The sequence below is a fragment of the Archocentrus centrarchus genome, chromosome 17 (genome assembly GCF_007364275.1).
Source record: "Archocentrus centrarchus isolate MPI-CPG fArcCen1 chromosome 17, fArcCen1, whole genome shotgun sequence".
Taxonomy (NCBI): Eukaryota; Metazoa; Chordata; class Actinopteri; order Cichliformes; family Cichlidae; genus Archocentrus; species Archocentrus centrarchus.
In genome coordinates this window covers 22,078,779-22,096,238 of record NC_044362.1, presented here as the reverse complement: position 1 = coordinate 22,096,238, position 17,460 = coordinate 22,078,779, and the positions used below count along the sequence as shown (strand labels likewise).

The 17,460-nt window shown below is 38.1% G+C and overlaps 1 protein-coding gene across 1 annotated transcript in view; it reads right to left on the bottom strand.

Annotated features, from left to right (window-relative positions):
• The window catches only part of LOC115796251 (pituitary adenylate cyclase-activating polypeptide type I receptor-like), a 49,024-nt gene that overhangs the window by 10,558 nt on the left and 21,006 nt on the right, over nt 1–17,460 (bottom strand). The window contains exons 3-9 of the mRNA XM_030752567.1: nt 12,440–12,547; nt 10,150–10,250; nt 9,649–9,746; nt 9,232–9,364; nt 7,112–7,265; nt 1,322–1,382; nt 1,119–1,188 (exon numbers count right to left, since the gene is read on the bottom strand). Of these exons, the coding sequence (XP_030608427.1) occupies nt 1,119–1,188; nt 1,322–1,382; nt 7,112–7,265; nt 9,232–9,364; nt 9,649–9,746; nt 10,150–10,250; nt 12,440–12,547 (725 nt within the window). The remainder of the gene's footprint in view (nt 1–1,118; nt 1,189–1,321; nt 1,383–7,111; nt 7,266–9,231; nt 9,365–9,648; nt 9,747–10,149; nt 10,251–12,439; nt 12,548–17,460) is intronic.

Here is a 17,460-nt window from a genome sequence, read left to right as displayed (position 1 = left end):
TGGACAGAGGCCATTTTTATTCATTTGCACATTATTCTTCATGTAAAAATAAAAATTGCATTTACTTTAATATGCTTTGTTTATTTGATATTTATTGTGATGTCACATTATGTTAAAAATACGTTGGATTAGTTTCAAACTCGTATTTTTATGTTTCATTATTTTAACTGTGATAAGAGACAACAAGGTGATGTTAACAGGTGGGCAGGCTTGAACAGGTTAGGTAAGATTGAAATAATCGTTGACTAATCGATAAAAAAAAAACTGACAGATTATTCGACTACCAAAATAATCTTTAGTTGCAGCCCTACTTCCTTGCACACAGAAAAAACTTGAGGTGAACTCAAAGCGAACTACAATGTGTCACTGTACTGTGTTTTGGACTAGTAAATTACATGGAGAATTAATGTATTTATTGCATTTATCTGGGTAATATTTGAGGCAAAATTGTCCCCTGCATGTCTGCAGTACTCTGTCGCATCACATAATACAAACCCTGCGTAACTACAGGATGGCTTTGAGCTCAAAAACGGAATTGCCCACCCCTAATTTAAACAGACCTCTGATGTAAATACCTTCTGTTAACTGAAATATTACAGTGTCTACCAGAGATGTCAGTTTCAACTCACTGAACTAAAGTTAGCTTAATTAGCTATCTAAACCTCTGCCAGCAATAAATGTGATTAGCAAGAAATCTTTTCCCTAGCTCTGCCTCTCAGTATGTTGGCAAATATTTATTAACCTTCCGTTTTTCCAAAAGAAAATCTAATTGCAAATTGAGAGAAAAAAAAAAACAGAGGGCTGATTAGAAATTATAGCTCCTGTTCCGGTAATGTTTTGAGGATTCTGAAAGTGTAATTAGACCAGCAGTGAATGTTTCTTAACAAGCTCCTGAAATTTTAAAACACTCCTGGTAAATTATTTAGTATTTGACGGTCACCGCCCCAATGGACACAAATTTCCTCTGCCTGAAACTAAGAACCCCAGTTTAGTTTAAAATTTCCTCATAAAATTTTAAGTGTAAATCTGCCACCACAAAACAGAAAGCTTGACAGGGATGGCAAGATTAAGTGAACAATGAGTTAATCAGGTACTTGGTGGTTAACTCCTATACTCACCAGCAGTGAGGCTGTTATTGGTCCTTTAATTATCCACCAGATGCCAACACTGTCTGTGTCATCCCAGCAACTGCAGGTAAAGCCAAATGTAAGTCAGTGTAATACTGAACCTAGTGTAAACTCAAAATAGGTCTAATACTTGACACAGAGTAGCTGCTTCAAATTAAATGTAGTAATATAAAAATAATAACAATAAAACATACCCTCTGTCATCATAGAAGAATCTGGTCAAAACCCACAGTATGAGAACTGTAGATGGGAGCCCTATAATGTAAGGGCAGGAATTAATTATGCATGCTCTGTTTACCTGTCAAGTAAAATTAATCTGAACACAGCTCCAGGCCAAACACATATGTTTGCTGCATTATTTTTATGGAAATGTTGATAAGCATATAAAATATTAAGTTGACTCTGTGTATCAAATTTATTTCTGTGCTACTTGCAGCTGTTCCATGCCAAAAAAAAAAAGAAGCACACACAGGATAAAAGCAAGAGACAGGAGAGAGCAAGACTGTAAAGCTGGAAAAAAGCTGATAAGACACATCAGCGCTACTCTGGATACAGTCTGAGCTCCACTCATTGTGTGTATATGAATCCAAAGTTCACACCTCAGGTGGCTTGTCTAAAAACATTCAGGACAAAAATATTCACATATATCCACATATTGAACTGCAGTGTTTTATTTCAAATGCATTTTGTCTGTTATTGCTATGATTAGACTATTACTATAACTAAAGCAACTGGCAATCTAACACCAACCCTGCATCTGGTGTCCTTTGTCAGGTACAAAATATAATAATTTGGGGGAATGGCTGAACTTATTAAGGTGATCCTCCTTTTATCAACAGCTGAGAGTGCTGCAAGCTAAACCTTGTGTGAAAGACGACTAATAAGAAATAGATACCAGAGCCCTGCACTACAAAGCAGGATTTGGGTTTATTGAGGCAACTTCAGATTTAATCCTGGGTTTTCAGTATTACTAAGGTGGTTTGCCTTCTTCTTCCTTTCACATTCGCTTACACACTGCTGCTTTGTCTGCAGCAGCTGTGTTGCTTTCAGACTGTATCGTGTCATTTCAGAGTTTTCTAATTTATAGTTTTCTCTTTCTTGTTAAAAATCAGTCACTCTGCTGCCTGTGAACCTCTCAAATTTCAGATTGTCAATGCCACCTCTGTCAGTGAAACATGCTTGCAGCTAGATTGGGAAACTCTGGGTTGAATTATTGAGTTGAAAACCACCTATGTGTGACCGATTAGCCTGATTGCTGATGTTAGGCCAAGAGAAGCCGAGATAAGAGAAAGAAGAAGAGATAGGGAAAAAATATCCTGAGTATGTTGTACTTGCTTTGTAGTGTAGCCCCCAGGAAACAGTCATAACTGTAATTGTAACACTCTCTCTCATAATTAAGAGATCTTGTCAAACAAGAGGTTAAGGTGGCTGTCAATCAGAGATGTTACTCCTTGATGTAACATATTATTTTATTAATTATGGCATCTAATATTGTCTCATGCTTATGAATGTAGTACTCTTCCATGTTTAGCACCAGCAGTTCAGGCCTATAAAGGAGGACTCTTGTGACACGAGGAGCTGAAAAAAATTCTTACAGTTCAAGCGCAAGTTCTCAGACAAGATGTAGAATCGACTGATCTCCAGCACAGAGTAACAGAGGTAGAGAATTTCACTTTCTTCTCTTACTTTTCTCTGTTACCTTCCTGTCAAAGCAGCCAAATGGCAGTTGCCAGCTCCACCATCCTCCTCAGCATGACTCACTGTTTGTCTGTGAAATGCCTTTTAATGGTGCGGCTTTTCCAACAACCAAACTAAAAGAGCTCACAAGACCTGACGTGAAAGCATAATAATATCTGTCTGAATGCTGATGACCCGACTTTTCTTTCATGAAACTGGTATGACGTGCTTGTAGCCCTGAAGGTCAGATTTAATCATATCTTACTATAAATTCTATTCATCACCTTATTTGAAATATTCCTGCCACTGTGTTTGAATGCAGCATTGCACTGGCATTTAAAAAGCCCAACATGACATGAAAGGCTTTGTTCTGCCATTTTATATTGTCTAAAATTTTCAGGTAAGAATGTCGCTGTTTCTCTCTTTAAATGCTGCACTTAATAAAAGTGTTTGCTTCGCCCTGTGTGGTCGGACTGTTTGCAGCATTTTGGCAACAGGAATCAAATTAGACTGACAGGAGCTGTGGTGCTTCATTAAGACCTCTTGAGATAGCATGCTCAAATAGGAAAATATACAGGAGCATGAAACAAACAAAAAGAAGACAGTGGATTGAGAATAGTAAGACAATGGAAATCACTTGGCTGAAGAACAAGGGATAAAAAAACATGGAAAGCTCTTAACACATCCATAGAAATTGCAGGAAAATGAAAGGGCAGGAGGGAAAATGAAAGAGGAACTGAGGAAACAAGAGCAGCAGTCATTGTTGGGGCTTGCTGCTGCGTAAATAAACTGCTTCCAGGTTTTTGGAGGCTTAATTCTTGCCTAGAAATAGATTTCTAACTCCAATATGAAGAAAATGTGTGAAAATACCAACAACTTTATGCCATTTTACTATAATAAGGCACTGAAAGGGACTTTTTGTACTGTACACCTGGAATCTCATATTCTACAACTATATTCACAATGTGCAACTGATGGCACTTATTCTCCAGTCAAGCACCATTTGCAAAAGAAGAAAATGCCGTAACATACTTAAAAGAGAACTTTAAAGTTAAATCAAAAACCATGATGAAAACGATCCATTTATTAATTAGGCTTCTGGTGCATTTTGTCACATTTTACTTTTATAAGTAAATAAACTTTTTTTTTTTGACCTTGGAACCTCTTCTTTATTAAGGAGTTAATATGAGTGAATTTGTGACAGGTCCTTCAGGCAGATGCTGCCAAGACTGCAAAAATCTGACACATTTGCTGCAGGACCTTTGGCAGATGTGGCCAGTGATGGTGTCAGACACAATGAGGAGGATGAGAAGAGAAATCAGAGCTAGAGTGGGCGAAAAGTAGAAATTGCCATAAGCAGAATCTAACAATGGGCTGGCTGCCTGGAGAGATTATGATTATGATGATTAGCATTGAATTACACTGCTCTGTACTTCAGGAACCCACTGAGATCTTTTTTCAAATGGAAAATATATATATATACAGCTAATGATAAGTTCTACATGCTTTTCTCGCTATTTTTAAAAGCAGGTGTAGTTTTATAGCTAGTTAGTTATGACCTGAGTATCACTGTTTATGGAGGTCAAAGTGGCTTACTAAGACATTGTGAGCCCTGATCAAATATTTGCTAACAGGCTAACTGTTGTGATTTCCCTGCTTAGCAAACAATCTCTTTTAATGGTATAAGATATGTGATATTTTTAAGACTTTATCAGTGCTTGTTGACCTGGAAAAAAAACATGTTTTGGGGGATAGCTTTTGTGTGATTTAACAGTTCAATGCTACATTTACCTGGAAACACCGATTCAATTATTTATAATATCTTTCCATGCTTTCCCTCAAACTCAGGACTTTTTTTAAGTTCACAGGGATCCTTTCTGTAAGGTTACAGTTTCTTCAAGTCTGAAAACATTACTCATCCAAATTAATCATTTATCATGTTTTTCCTCTCACACACACCCAGGATGTAGCGAGAACACACATTACTGTAGTAGAGTATAGACTACAATTTATTTAATCTTAATCTTTCTTGATTACTTATTACTCTGGAGCTTTAAGTTTCTAAAGACACTCACTGTTAGTAGATAGATGGAGTAAAATGTATCAGTCCATCTCCTGAGAGTTTTCAGTAGCACTTCACAATATAGTACACAAAAAAGGGTGTTTCCCACCTATAATTAAATGGAATTTCAATGTATTTCATATAATACAAACTGTAAAATTTTGTTTGTAGTTCTGCTAAATTATCTGGAGGTTATGTACTACTTAAAATTACTAACAGTATAATTTGTGTCTCCTTTCCAATCCAGGTCTACCAGCCTCCTTCCAGTAAGAGATACCTGAACCACCTCAACTGGCTTCTTACGACGTGGAGGCGTATCGGCTCTACTCTGAAACCCTCTCAGATGACTGCACTCGTCACCCTAGCTCTGAGGGAGAGTCCAGCCACCCTTCAAAGAAAGCTCATTTCCGCTGCTTGCAACCCTGGCGGAGTCCAACACATACTGGAAACGAGTCCGACTTATTGCCAGCAATCCAGACCCAGCTCTCACTGCATTTGTAATGGGGACTTAATGGCCCAAAACAATGGGCCAGAAATCCCATACTCCCACAGCACCTTCCAAAGATCACCCTGAGCGATGCAGTGGAATGCCTTCTCCTAGTCCACAAAGCACATGTAAACTGGATGGGCAAATTCCCACGCACACTCAAATATCCCTAAAAGGAGAAAGAGCTGTTCCAGCATTCCACAACCAGGACAAAAACTGCATTGTTCCACTTGAATCCAAGGGTCAACTAACAGCCGAACTCTCCTTTCCAGCACCCTGATATAGACCTTCCCAGGGAAGCTGAGGAGTGGGATTCCCCTTAGTTGGAGCACACCCTCTGATCCCCCTTCCTGAAGATGGAAACCACCACTCCAGCCTGATAATCCAGAGGCACAGACCCAGATCTCCACGTGGCATTGCAGAGGTGTGTCAACCAAGACAGCCCTATAACATCCAGCGCCTATAGGAACTCAGGGCAAATCTCATCAACCCCAGAGGCCCTGCCACCAAGAAGTTGTTTAGTTGTCCTTGACGCAAAGGTGTAGGGAAATGACCCTCTCGTCAGTAAAAAGTCGATTGTAGAGGCTGCAAGCCAAGGGGATACAAGGATACCCACCCCAGCCTGCCACCTCTCCCTGAGGGCAACTCCAGGCTGGAACAGAGTCCAGCCTCTTACCAGGAGATTGGTTCCAGAGCCCAGGCCGTGCGTTGAGTTGAGCCCAACTATATCTAGCCAGTATCTCTCAACCTCGTGCACTAGCTCAGGATCCTTCCTCCCCAGACAGTTGATGTTCCATGTCCCAATCACCAGTTTTGATAGCTGGGGATCAGTCTGCCAAGGCCTCTGCCCTTGGCTCCCATTAGGCTGACACACACTGCCTGGCCGAGCCCCACGGGCTAAGGCCTGCCACCAGGCGCTCTACCATGAGCACCCTCCCCAGGCCTGGATCCAGGGTGGGCCCTCGGTAACCCTATCCCAGGCAGGGTAAACTGTTTCCTTGAGCTTCCCCTCATAAGTGTCGTTACTAGTAAGTACTTGTAGGTAAATATAATTACATCATAATTTCAGATTAAAAAAATTAACTGAAATTCTATTTACTTCTAGGGAAATTACACCATTAGTCATCAGCCACAGCATAAAGTGCTACAGAATTTTCTAATGCTAAAATATTAATTAATCTGTGTAATCTAAGCTCCATGCCAATGCAAACTGCCAATATTTCAGTATGAGCAAAAATATATCATGGGACTTAACATAAACATACACAGACCAACGACAAAAGGAGAGGGTGTGGAGGGAAATGATAAAAACAGTTCATTGACTGTTTAGGAAAATAAACACACTGCTCAGCAGTCAAAATCATATGAACAAAGCAAGGCAAAAATTTGGTTGACTTTCTAAGCACATTTTCAGAAAACCAATTTGTTTGTCTATGCATCCATGACTGAGCTTATTTATACCAGTAAAAAAAAAAAAACAGTTCTTCCACCACATTTTTTAACACCCCCCCCTTCAACTAAGCTTCTGTGTTTTATGACCCTGCCTCAGTTTCACCAATATTTGCTTTATTGCTAGAGCTAATCATGATGTACTCATTTAGAAGATAACCCTTGTGAATTTTAATATGTTTTAATATAATATTCTGTGTTTTTTAGTGTTTGTGTTGGGAATAAAATATGAGTGCTTATGTGTGACCATCAGCCAGTCTGTCCTGAGATTCACCCCCTCAGATGATAAATTCAGTCACTCTTACTCACCCCATCCAATCAAGATGTACCACCAGAAGTATTTCCTCTGTGAGACAAAGGTTAGGGCCAGTAGTGTCTGCAGGTACATGCCCTCCACCAGCAACCAGAAGTAATTGGCCAGGATGCTGAACTGGAAAAAAGCCACGGCTGACTTGCATGCTGTCTATAGACAGGAAACAACAGAGCAAAGTTACAAGTTCTGGATGTATCATTATTTAACATATAAATATATCTTACTGTGTAATAAAAAGCCAGGTAGAGATAACAATATATTTGATTCTTCTTCTCAATAGTTCTGTTCAAGATTACTTTTATTATAACTTCTTCTGAAGTCAATCAAACAAGTACAAAGAGATACAAAATAACCACCAAGGAACTCAAACCAATTTCAAAAAATTTCAAAAATAAAAAACCTAAAGAAACACAAAATGACAACAAAACACACACAGAGAAGGAAAACAGTTTGAGGAGAATTGCAAAAGAAATTAAAAACCACAAAATGATCAAAAAGAAACACAAAATAAAAAAAATCTACAGACAGACACAAAATCAACATAAAGAGATTTAAAAAAAAAAAAAAAAAAACAGATGCATGACCACAAAAAGCAAGAAATGCAAAACAAGTACTAAACACAAAATCAACAAAGAAAAACAAAAAGTTCACAAAGACAAAAAGCAGTAAAAAAATATCCACACAGAGACCAAAGACCAGGAATACATGCAAACAATAAAGAAGAGAACAACCATAAATTTAAAAAAAAAGAAGAGAACAACTAACTTCCAGAAACACAAACGTATTCTCCCAATTTAAACATGCATATATATATATATCCTGTTCACTCTGTACTGATTGACCTCCAGTATAACAGTGAGTCATGCCACCTGCAGAAGTTGTCTGATGACACTGCAGTGGTTGGGTGTATTAGGGGTGGGCAGGAGTAGGAAGCTGGGCATGACACTGGTGAGGAGCTTTGTGGAGTGGTCCAGCAGAAATCACCTCCTTCTGAATGTCAGCAAGACAAAAGAGATGGTGGCTGATTTCTGGAGGAAAAACTACAACTAAGCCCATTACTATCATGGATGAGGAGATTAAAATAGTGGACAGCTACAGGTACCTGGGTGTTCACTTGAATGACAGAATGGACTGGAGGATGAGCAGACTGTACTTTCTGAGAAAGCTCAGTTCCTTCCTTCAATTTGTGCAGCAAGATTCTGGTACCAGTCTGTGGCAGCAAGAGCCATTTACTTCACTGTTGTCTGCCTGGAGGGGCAGCATCATTGCCAGAGATGTCAGCAGGATCAACAAACTAATCCACAAGGCTGAAACCATCGCTGGTCCGAATCTGGAGGCCACTGAACAAACTACTCTTCATGATGGACAACCCATCACACCCACTCCATTCCACACTACAGAGGCAGCAGAGTTCATTGTCCCTCAGATTTATTCATCGCCGCTGCCATGAAAAAATGCTTCAGGAAATCATTTCCACCATCCTCTATAAAACCGTACAACAGTTCCTCTTTTTGTGACAAGTGAATAGACCTGTTGGGACTGAAGACTCCACACACATTTCTCTATTATAACTTCCTGCTGCTGTTTATTAGATTTATAGTGTACATACAGTACCAGTCAAAAGTTACCCATTCATAGGAATGTCCAAACTTTTGACTGGTACTGTATTATTTATTAATGTCATTTGCTCTACTCTTTTTGACAATCTCATTTTTATTTTTTCTTTATTTTTATTACTGTTTATTCTTATTTACTGTTAATCTGCAGGAGATTTAAGCTCAAAACAAACATTAAAATAACTACATAGCAACATACTGTAACCAGCCTCACCCTCACACAAAAGAACAAACTGAGGACTATTATGTGAGTTGTTATTTTGTCAACACTTCATCTACAGCATCAAAAAAGAAAACTCACTTCTTTTTTTTTTACTATTAAAAAAAACATGTTTAACCTAAATTGTTGCTGAGAGATTTCATCAGTCTAATGAGAGGACTTTGCCTCTCATCAGTTTGCCATGTGTCTTTCCCTCTTTGCTCTTTGTTTCCATTGTTAACTCAATCACACAGCATGTGGGAATTTATTTTGTGATGGAAACATCAATTAGCGCCCTCACCGTGGACATGGAGCAGTGGTCCAAGGTCTCATCAGCAAACAGCACGGTGTCTTTAATGAAGACTGCACTGGCTCTCAGGATGAAAGAGGCGAACAGGTTGATGTGGATGTAGTTTCTGGTGCAGCGGAACTTCCTGCGTAACAATAGTGTAAAGTGTATACTGCATGTAAATTAATATTTCATGAGACGGAAGAAGAAGGTAAACAACTTCATGAATTTGCATGTGTAAGATGATTCATAATCCTCTGTACTACAAAGACTCTGTGAGGCTTTATCATCTGAATATATGCATATTTTCCTAAAATAATAAGATGCTGCTCCTAACCACACAAATGCTGAATGTACCAGAATCCCAGAATTTTTCCCATTTATTGCCTTTTGTCTGTGCAGATGGTTTGTGTGCTGCTCTGGTCTAACCTGAAGGCTGCGAACACCACGATGGCTGTAATGAGGGAGATGAGTGATGTGGCATAGCCTACGGTGTAAACTTGTCTGAAGGTATAAAGGTAACTCGTCTGGAGACAGGGAAACAGAGAAATAGTTGGTTTAGTAAAATATCAATTTAAAAGTGTAAAGTTGTGAGTCTCACTACAGCTACAAGGGTGCTTCCATTATAAGATACATGAATGAATAATAATTTTTAAAAAGTTTTAAAATCAAGAAGTGACAAATATGCTGAAACATGGAAAAGAAATATATATAATATATATAAAAATATAGTGTGTGGTTATTCAGATATATAAATAATTTCAAGACCTGTAGCTTCCCCTGAGTTGTTTACATTTACACTTGGAACAAAAGTCCTCACACCTAACCTACAAATAGGTCTGACCTAGAAAGGAAGCAGTGATGGAGGAAGTAGAAACAATATGTCCATCCTTCACTGACTGGCATGATTACAAAAGCATGTCTGTATACCTCAGTCTCAGGCTCGCTGTCGTCACTGAAAACACAGGCCTCCTCATAGGGTGGATACATTTCTGACCAACCGTCAGCAGTACAGTTCCTGTAAACATACCCTAATGTGGGAGCCCAAAGCAAGAAGGTAGAAAGTTAATTTCAAGTGATTCAACTGCACAGTTTTTTATATTTTTTTTTATCCATTAAGAAGCTACTTTTGGCTGCTCCCTTAGTCACAAAGGGACGACAGCAAGTAGTTCCACATGTTTTGATTTGGTAGATTTTCTTTTTTTTGCACCAGATGCCCTTCCTGACAGAACCCCAAAGGGATTTGTGTCTCCTCCCAGGAACAAACCAGGGTTCTTTTGTTTATTAGGCAAGGAATACATAAATTCCTACTCTCTGGAACCACTTTTTTAATCTGATAAGAATAAAGATGTCAGTTTCTTTTCAGTTTATGTGCCACATACAGCCAAACATGTTAGCCAGACCTGTAAAACTACTGTATAATAACCCATAAAACCTTCAAATTTTCTCTTTCTTTTAAACTACTTTCTGAAAATTTTCACATGTAATGAACCACACATTTGCAAAACAGGTGATGAAAAACCTGAGATCTCAACAATATTCAGTCAGCCTACCGTCTATCCACTCATAGCTTTCAAGACAATGTTTTGAAAGTGAAAGTACTGTGAAAACTTACAGAAATGAACTCTTTCTCTGCAATTTTGACACTTTGCAAGGCCATCCGATGGGATTTGATTCCCTGATGGGACAGGCTGCTTGTTTGATATCCTGGGTTTAGAAGCTCTGTGAAGCTGTTTTTGTTAAGCCATGTGTCCATTTCTGTCTGGGTTTTTGACTAATTTCCATATATTTTACTGCACAAGCAGCACAACTGGATGACAATAAAATTCACTGAGCTCTTTTAAGTCTGCCTGAATAAAAATGTTGCTTTGACATAAGTAACTATGTTTCCCTGTTGCTAATTTAGCACTGCAGCTAATGTGCAAAAATTAAGAATATTTTTTAATTTGCTCTTGTTTTCTAAAATGCTCATGAATCCATGAGCAGATTGATTTCTTCAGGTTAATACCTTTCTTTATAATTGAATATCGCATCATAATTGCATTATGCAGCCTCGCTTTAAATTTTACAGCAACATATGTAATAGCATTTTTGCATGTTGTTGCCGCAGACCTCAGTTCTTAGATTTATTTTGTTTTCACACTCCTCGGGAATCTCATGTCTAAGTTTACATACTTAGAAGCTTCCTGTACACTTGCACCAATATTTCCTGTCTTGGACCATTTCACTCTTTCAGTGCTTTCAGTCAGAAAATGTTTTATTCTTTTATGTCCTTTGACAGCTGCTTCTGGTTAAAGTTCACTCGGACGTAGCAGGTGTCAGGAGGAAGTCAATCGGTGTTTGTGGGACTGCGTAGTTAAATTGGTGCACCAGAGATAGCACACGGGTGATAGCTGAATTGTTGTTTGACAGAACAAAGATGTACAAAAATACATGACAGAAGGGGCTTTTTTTTTTTTTCATTATTTCCTCTGTGCAAACAGGAACCAAATGGAGTCCAAATGCTGTAAACTGCAAGGCTGAAAGCAAAGACTCTTGCTTGTTTGGGTGATCTGCAATTGAGATCATAATGACCCATTATTTCCATCAAGGTAAAAGAGCAAAGAGCACCACTCATTAATTAACGTGGCCTTCCCCTCCCCTAATGATCCTGTGATGACAATACGACAGAGCACAGATCAATATTGTTGTCTGTGTGTCTTGCTGTCCAATGAACACCAGTTTAATAACTGCATAACGTAATTATTTTAAGCAAAGACAAAGCACATGAATGCCAAAATGCATACTGTGTGTAAATATAAAAACTGCTAAACTCAACAGCTCATTATTAAGAAAGAATTTACATCTCATGGTGTCACAAGGACTTTCTTTGAGGAGACGGAAGCCTAAAAGCTTGTCAGATTGTAACGAATGAACCCTGCAGACAAGATTTCAAGCCACTTCTGCCAAAAACATTCCAGACCATATATAAATATATATTCTTGCCAACAAACATACATGAATAATTCATGCTGTGATTCTCCATCAATGACTCCAGCCTGCATTAGCTCTGGTGATTATCCAGTGTAGATAATTAGACTTAGTAGTGGAGCAACAGCACAGCATCAGAGAATCAGATTTTTACATTATCATCCCTATTTTAACAATTCTGATGATTAGATGATTTGATTATGAGAGGCTGTTCTTTACTGCATTTTCTGAGGCTGGCACAGGAACCAACCTTGATTGCTGGAGAAATGCTGGAAGACTTCAGAGCAGGACACATTGACCACCTGACCAACCTCAGCTCTCAGCCAGCATCCGATCTCATCCCAGTCTGTTTTACATCCTGCAAACACAGACAGAGGGAGGAGCAGCAGTCAGTTATTAACAACAAATGACGTTACTCTCACTCTGACAGTACAGACTCTGAAGAGCTTGAGATTTAGAGCAAAATAAAGCAGCAAAGTTGAACAAGTCTTTATGTCAGACTTTAGTGAGAATAACATGACGCGGTAAATAAGGCAAATACAGAATTCTAATGAAATTCTTAGAAGTCAACATTTTTTTTGACCACCTTTAATCTTCTGCAGAGCCTGAACTCTCTTTGGCAGCTTTCCTGTAATTTCTTTACAGGAATAGTTCTCCGGGCTTCTTGAAGGACATTCAAAGCTCTTCTTTGGATGTTGGCTGCCTTTTGTTCTGTTCTCAGAAAAGATAATCCCACACTGCTTTAATCATGTGGAGGTCTGGACTCTGGAGAGGATAATCCATGACTGATGGTGTTTCATTGTGTGTTTTTCTATCCAGGTATGCACTTGCAGTGTGTTTGTGATCACTGTCATGCTGACAAATTAAGTGATTGCCAATGGTATTGCATGGTGGATCAAACACTGATGGTACTTTTCTGCATTCCATCAATTTTGACAAGATCCACAACACCACTGTTTAAAATGCAGCCCTAGACCATGACAGAGCACCACCGTGTCCTACACATGACTGTTAGCACTCACTGTACCATTCTCCTGACCTTTTCCATATGTGATGACAATAATTTGAACCAAAATCAAAAGTTTCAAATTTGGATTTGTTACTAAGTGAGACCTGTTGTTACTGATTTGCAGTCCAGCAATCTGGCATACCTCAGCCTATTCTTCTCGTTTCTTTTCATTAAAAAATAGCAGTAGATGGATCAATTGAAGGTCCAAATCTCTTGGGTCCTGTGTCAGGTCTTTGCTGGATTTGTTCCTATTTCTTACTTAGTGTAGATAGTTTTTTTTTAGGCCTGACACTTGTTTGTCCTCCACTTGTCCAGTTTCTTCAAATTTTTTAAGGACACACTGAACACCATATTCCAAGTATTTGCCTAGTAACTCTTTGGGAATCAGCCTGAAGAACTATTCCGCAAAACCACTTTTAAAATGAAAAGTTTGGCTCCTTGGAAACAAAACATAAAGAAATGAGGGGTGGCTCATGATTTTTTAAACAGTGTTGTATAATTGGATTCCTAAAACACGATTTACTGTCTTACTCTGAATGTTGCTTGGGTATATTTTTTTTATTTTATTTTATTTTTTTCAATAGCGCTTAATTAAAGGATGTGAGTCTTCTTTCACCACTGGTACAGTGGCCAGATGTCATAACCCTGTGATCTCTGAACCTCCAAAACTTGTGTTTTTGTCAGTTTGACTCTTTCGATCATTGCAGCCATAGCTTTAATAAAAAAATCACATTAACTCTAACCCTTTATTTACTGTTTCATAATTCATTCCTTTTCATAATTATTGTAACGTTCATTGGTTGTGTCAGTCCTACAACATCAAATTAACACCAGCTGACTAGTTCTTTCTGCTGCACTCAATCTGTCACACCAATCTGTAAATATCCAGTTCTCTCTCTTCTTCAGGCTTCAGAAAGGGAAACAGGAATCAAACTTTGTTGAGTCTGAAATCTTTCTTGTTTTTGCTGAAACTGTGTGCGTATGTGGGTTTTTTGTCCTTGTAGCAGGACAAAAATACTTCAAAAATACCTCCACAACTATTACACAGTTTTTGATTAGCATTTCTACAGACATTAATGGTCCCTGGAGGACGCTTTCCACTAGCTTTATTCACCCCCTGACCTTTCCCGTAGGTTCATATTTCTCTTTTTTAGTAAAATACCTCTACTACTATTGAATGAATTGCCATTACAGTTTGTTTCAGATATTCCTGTCCCATTCAGGATGAACTGCAATCACTGTGAGCTTAATCATCATGTCAAAAATATTAAAAAAATTGTCCACCCTTTTAATTTTGGTCATGATGTTTAGCAGATATTGCGTGCATTCAAATAAGCAACTTAAACATATCTCTGTATAATATCTCTGTATGTTATAGTACCAACATTATCTGGTTCCTGTATATGTACAACAAAGGAAAAAGGGGATCTAATGCTTTTTAGTCATCCGTCAACTCCCTCAGCTTCTCTCAATATTTATGAAAGGCTGAGCACAATTCAAAAAGCACTGAACTCTGGCAAAGTTATGAAGAGTTCCTTGCAGCGTGACATACGTGCTACTGTTTTATTCATGAAGACTGGAGGAGACACATTTAAACCTCAGGCCTTCATATGCAAACACAGTATATTCAGGTGACCTGATTGCTTAGTCACATACTTACTCTTGTATAATTAAAATGGGATATTTCTATTAATCCTGACCTAATAAATCCAAAGTGATGCATAAAACCAGCTGACAGGTCACAATAAAGCTTTTACTCCCCCCCCATCAACTGATACACATTTTCCACATTCTATATAACCCCAGAATTACTTACCAGTGTATAATGGATTAATTCATATGTCAATAAGTTGACAGATTTGACAGGACAAAGTGGAGGAATAGATGGAGTAGCTCATCTTTGATACATATTAATCACTGTGATAAATGGTGCATCTGTGTGTGTGTGTGTGTGTGTGTGTGCTGCACCAAGTATCTGTAGTCATATCTGCTCATGTTGGCTAAATGTCAACAGCAGTGATGAATTAAAAAGGCAATGTAAGGAGATTTTTTTTTTTTCTCATTTATTCCCAAAGGCTGAGGTGAGATCAAAACGAATGTCAAATACATTTAAAGTAGGAAATCTCTTCTCTGAAAAAAAAGAAAAAAGAAAAAAGTATTCCCTCCTCAGGCACTGCAAGCTTCGAGGAACATAAAACAGTTTCTGAGGCTGGAGCGATTTCTGAGTGAAACATAAACACAGCCTGCCTGCATGAGAAATGGAAATTACTTCTCTGCACTTGGCAACAGAGGTGGCAAAAGTACACACGTTCTGTACTTAAGTAAAAGTACAGATACTTATGTTAAAAAATACTCTGGTAAAGGTTGAAGTACTGATTCAACTTCTTTACTCAAGTAAAAGTGAAAAAGTACAGACTCTGAAATGTACTCAAAGTAAGAAAGTAAAAGTAGCTCTTTGGAGGACGCTTCTACCAGCTATGCTTACGCAAAGCTAACTGAACCTCATGCCATATTAATGTAATAATAAAGCAATATTGGTACATGAGAATGCAAACTTTATTTTAAATCTTAATTCTAATCCTGATTAATGCACTCAGCTTGAACACTGTTATGTAGAACATGAGTAGAAAAAAGAGAGAATTAAAAAAAAAAAAAAGCTCTATTTGCTGTTACCTACATTATACAGGGTGACTCTGCCTCATCACCTAAACAGGAAAACGAGTAGAGTCAGGGGTTACAGTGTGATTCAGTGGGGGGGCTAGCAGGGGGGGACCCTAAGATCAGTTGTAGCGGCTCATCGTGGGGAGTCACAGCTCCCCTTGTGAGCTCCAGTAGTAGTAGTAGTACAAAATTGCATTTTGACAGAAGGTTTGATGTTGATACTTTTGCAGTTAGGTGAAAAAACCAAATGCCTATTTTTTCCCACACTCCATTTTGTCAATGTCATGATCATGCATCCAGTGAAAGAGTTAGAGTTACAGTTAAATATGATATATCTGTTTTAGTGCATGCTGTGCATCAGCTTTTTAAAATGCTCGAAAAGGAAAACAAATATCATCATGAAGCCTTCACAGCAGTTCGCTTAATATTAAGGCAACTTTTTGTTTGTCTTCAAATATGTAAATTCTGCATTGCCTTATAAAATGTGCACAACTTTGTGCCAATCTCAAGAACTAGATTAAAAAAAATTCTGGTTTTATTTTGTTAACATAATAGATGAAAGGTTTTTAATGAGGAAATTATGAATCTCTCTTTTTTAATGTTGTTTTGTTCATTTTATCACAAGATCTAGTCCTTACAGAGTTGATCATTACATGAAATCTGCTACAAGTTAATGCTGTTGTGAACCAGTCTATTTGGTACCTCTGATGCAGTCATAATGGAAATAATTCATTTATATAGTGCTACAACTTTTTTTTGTGTGTGTACTAAAATGGCATTCGGAGACTACTTTTCCACCAATGCAGACATCTGCATCAAATTAAATGGTTTCTTCATTTGCCTATCTCTCTACCGCTCCACCAAATTTTGTAAAATCCAGCCTGTAGTTTTTTGTGTAGTCTTGCTGCCAAACAGAAAAACAATTAGCCTTGTTTTGTTGATATCAGGGTATAAATCCAATATGTTGTTCCTTTGTTTACAAGTTTTGATTTATTCCTCTGATTTGATCCACCATAGCACAAGATGAATTCTGTAAAAAACTTACAATATAATGGAAATCAAGTACATTCAAAGGGGTACAATAAAACTTCAGTGTTTAAAATAGCATTTAAATCCATTTAAAGCATGTAAACTTTTCCTGATTTAATTTCAGGTAACAACAGAAACAGGCAGAAACAATTAGGCAGCTGGTGGGATTACATCAGAGAACATAACAGATGAAGGTGCAGGATGAGAAGAAAGAAAACAATGAAACAATGGTACAGAGGTAACTGTGTATCAAGTAAAAATAACAAAGGGCAGCAAAAAATGTGAGTACGGAGCGAAATAACAGAGGCTAATGAAATACCTACACCAACACAAAGAATCCCATTTTTACAATCACGCCTGTCAAAAGGCAAACGTATCATTAGAAACAGTTTCATCAATTTTACATTTTATTAGTCTGTGGACTAGCGACCCCCCCAATCCTCCTTCTTATATTTTTTCCTACATATCTTCTGTACTCTCCAAATCTTCCCCCCATTTTTCTCCCTCCCTATCTACTTCTGTTTCATCCTCTCTCACTTCCTATCACCTTACCTCTCCATTGTCCCTTCCTC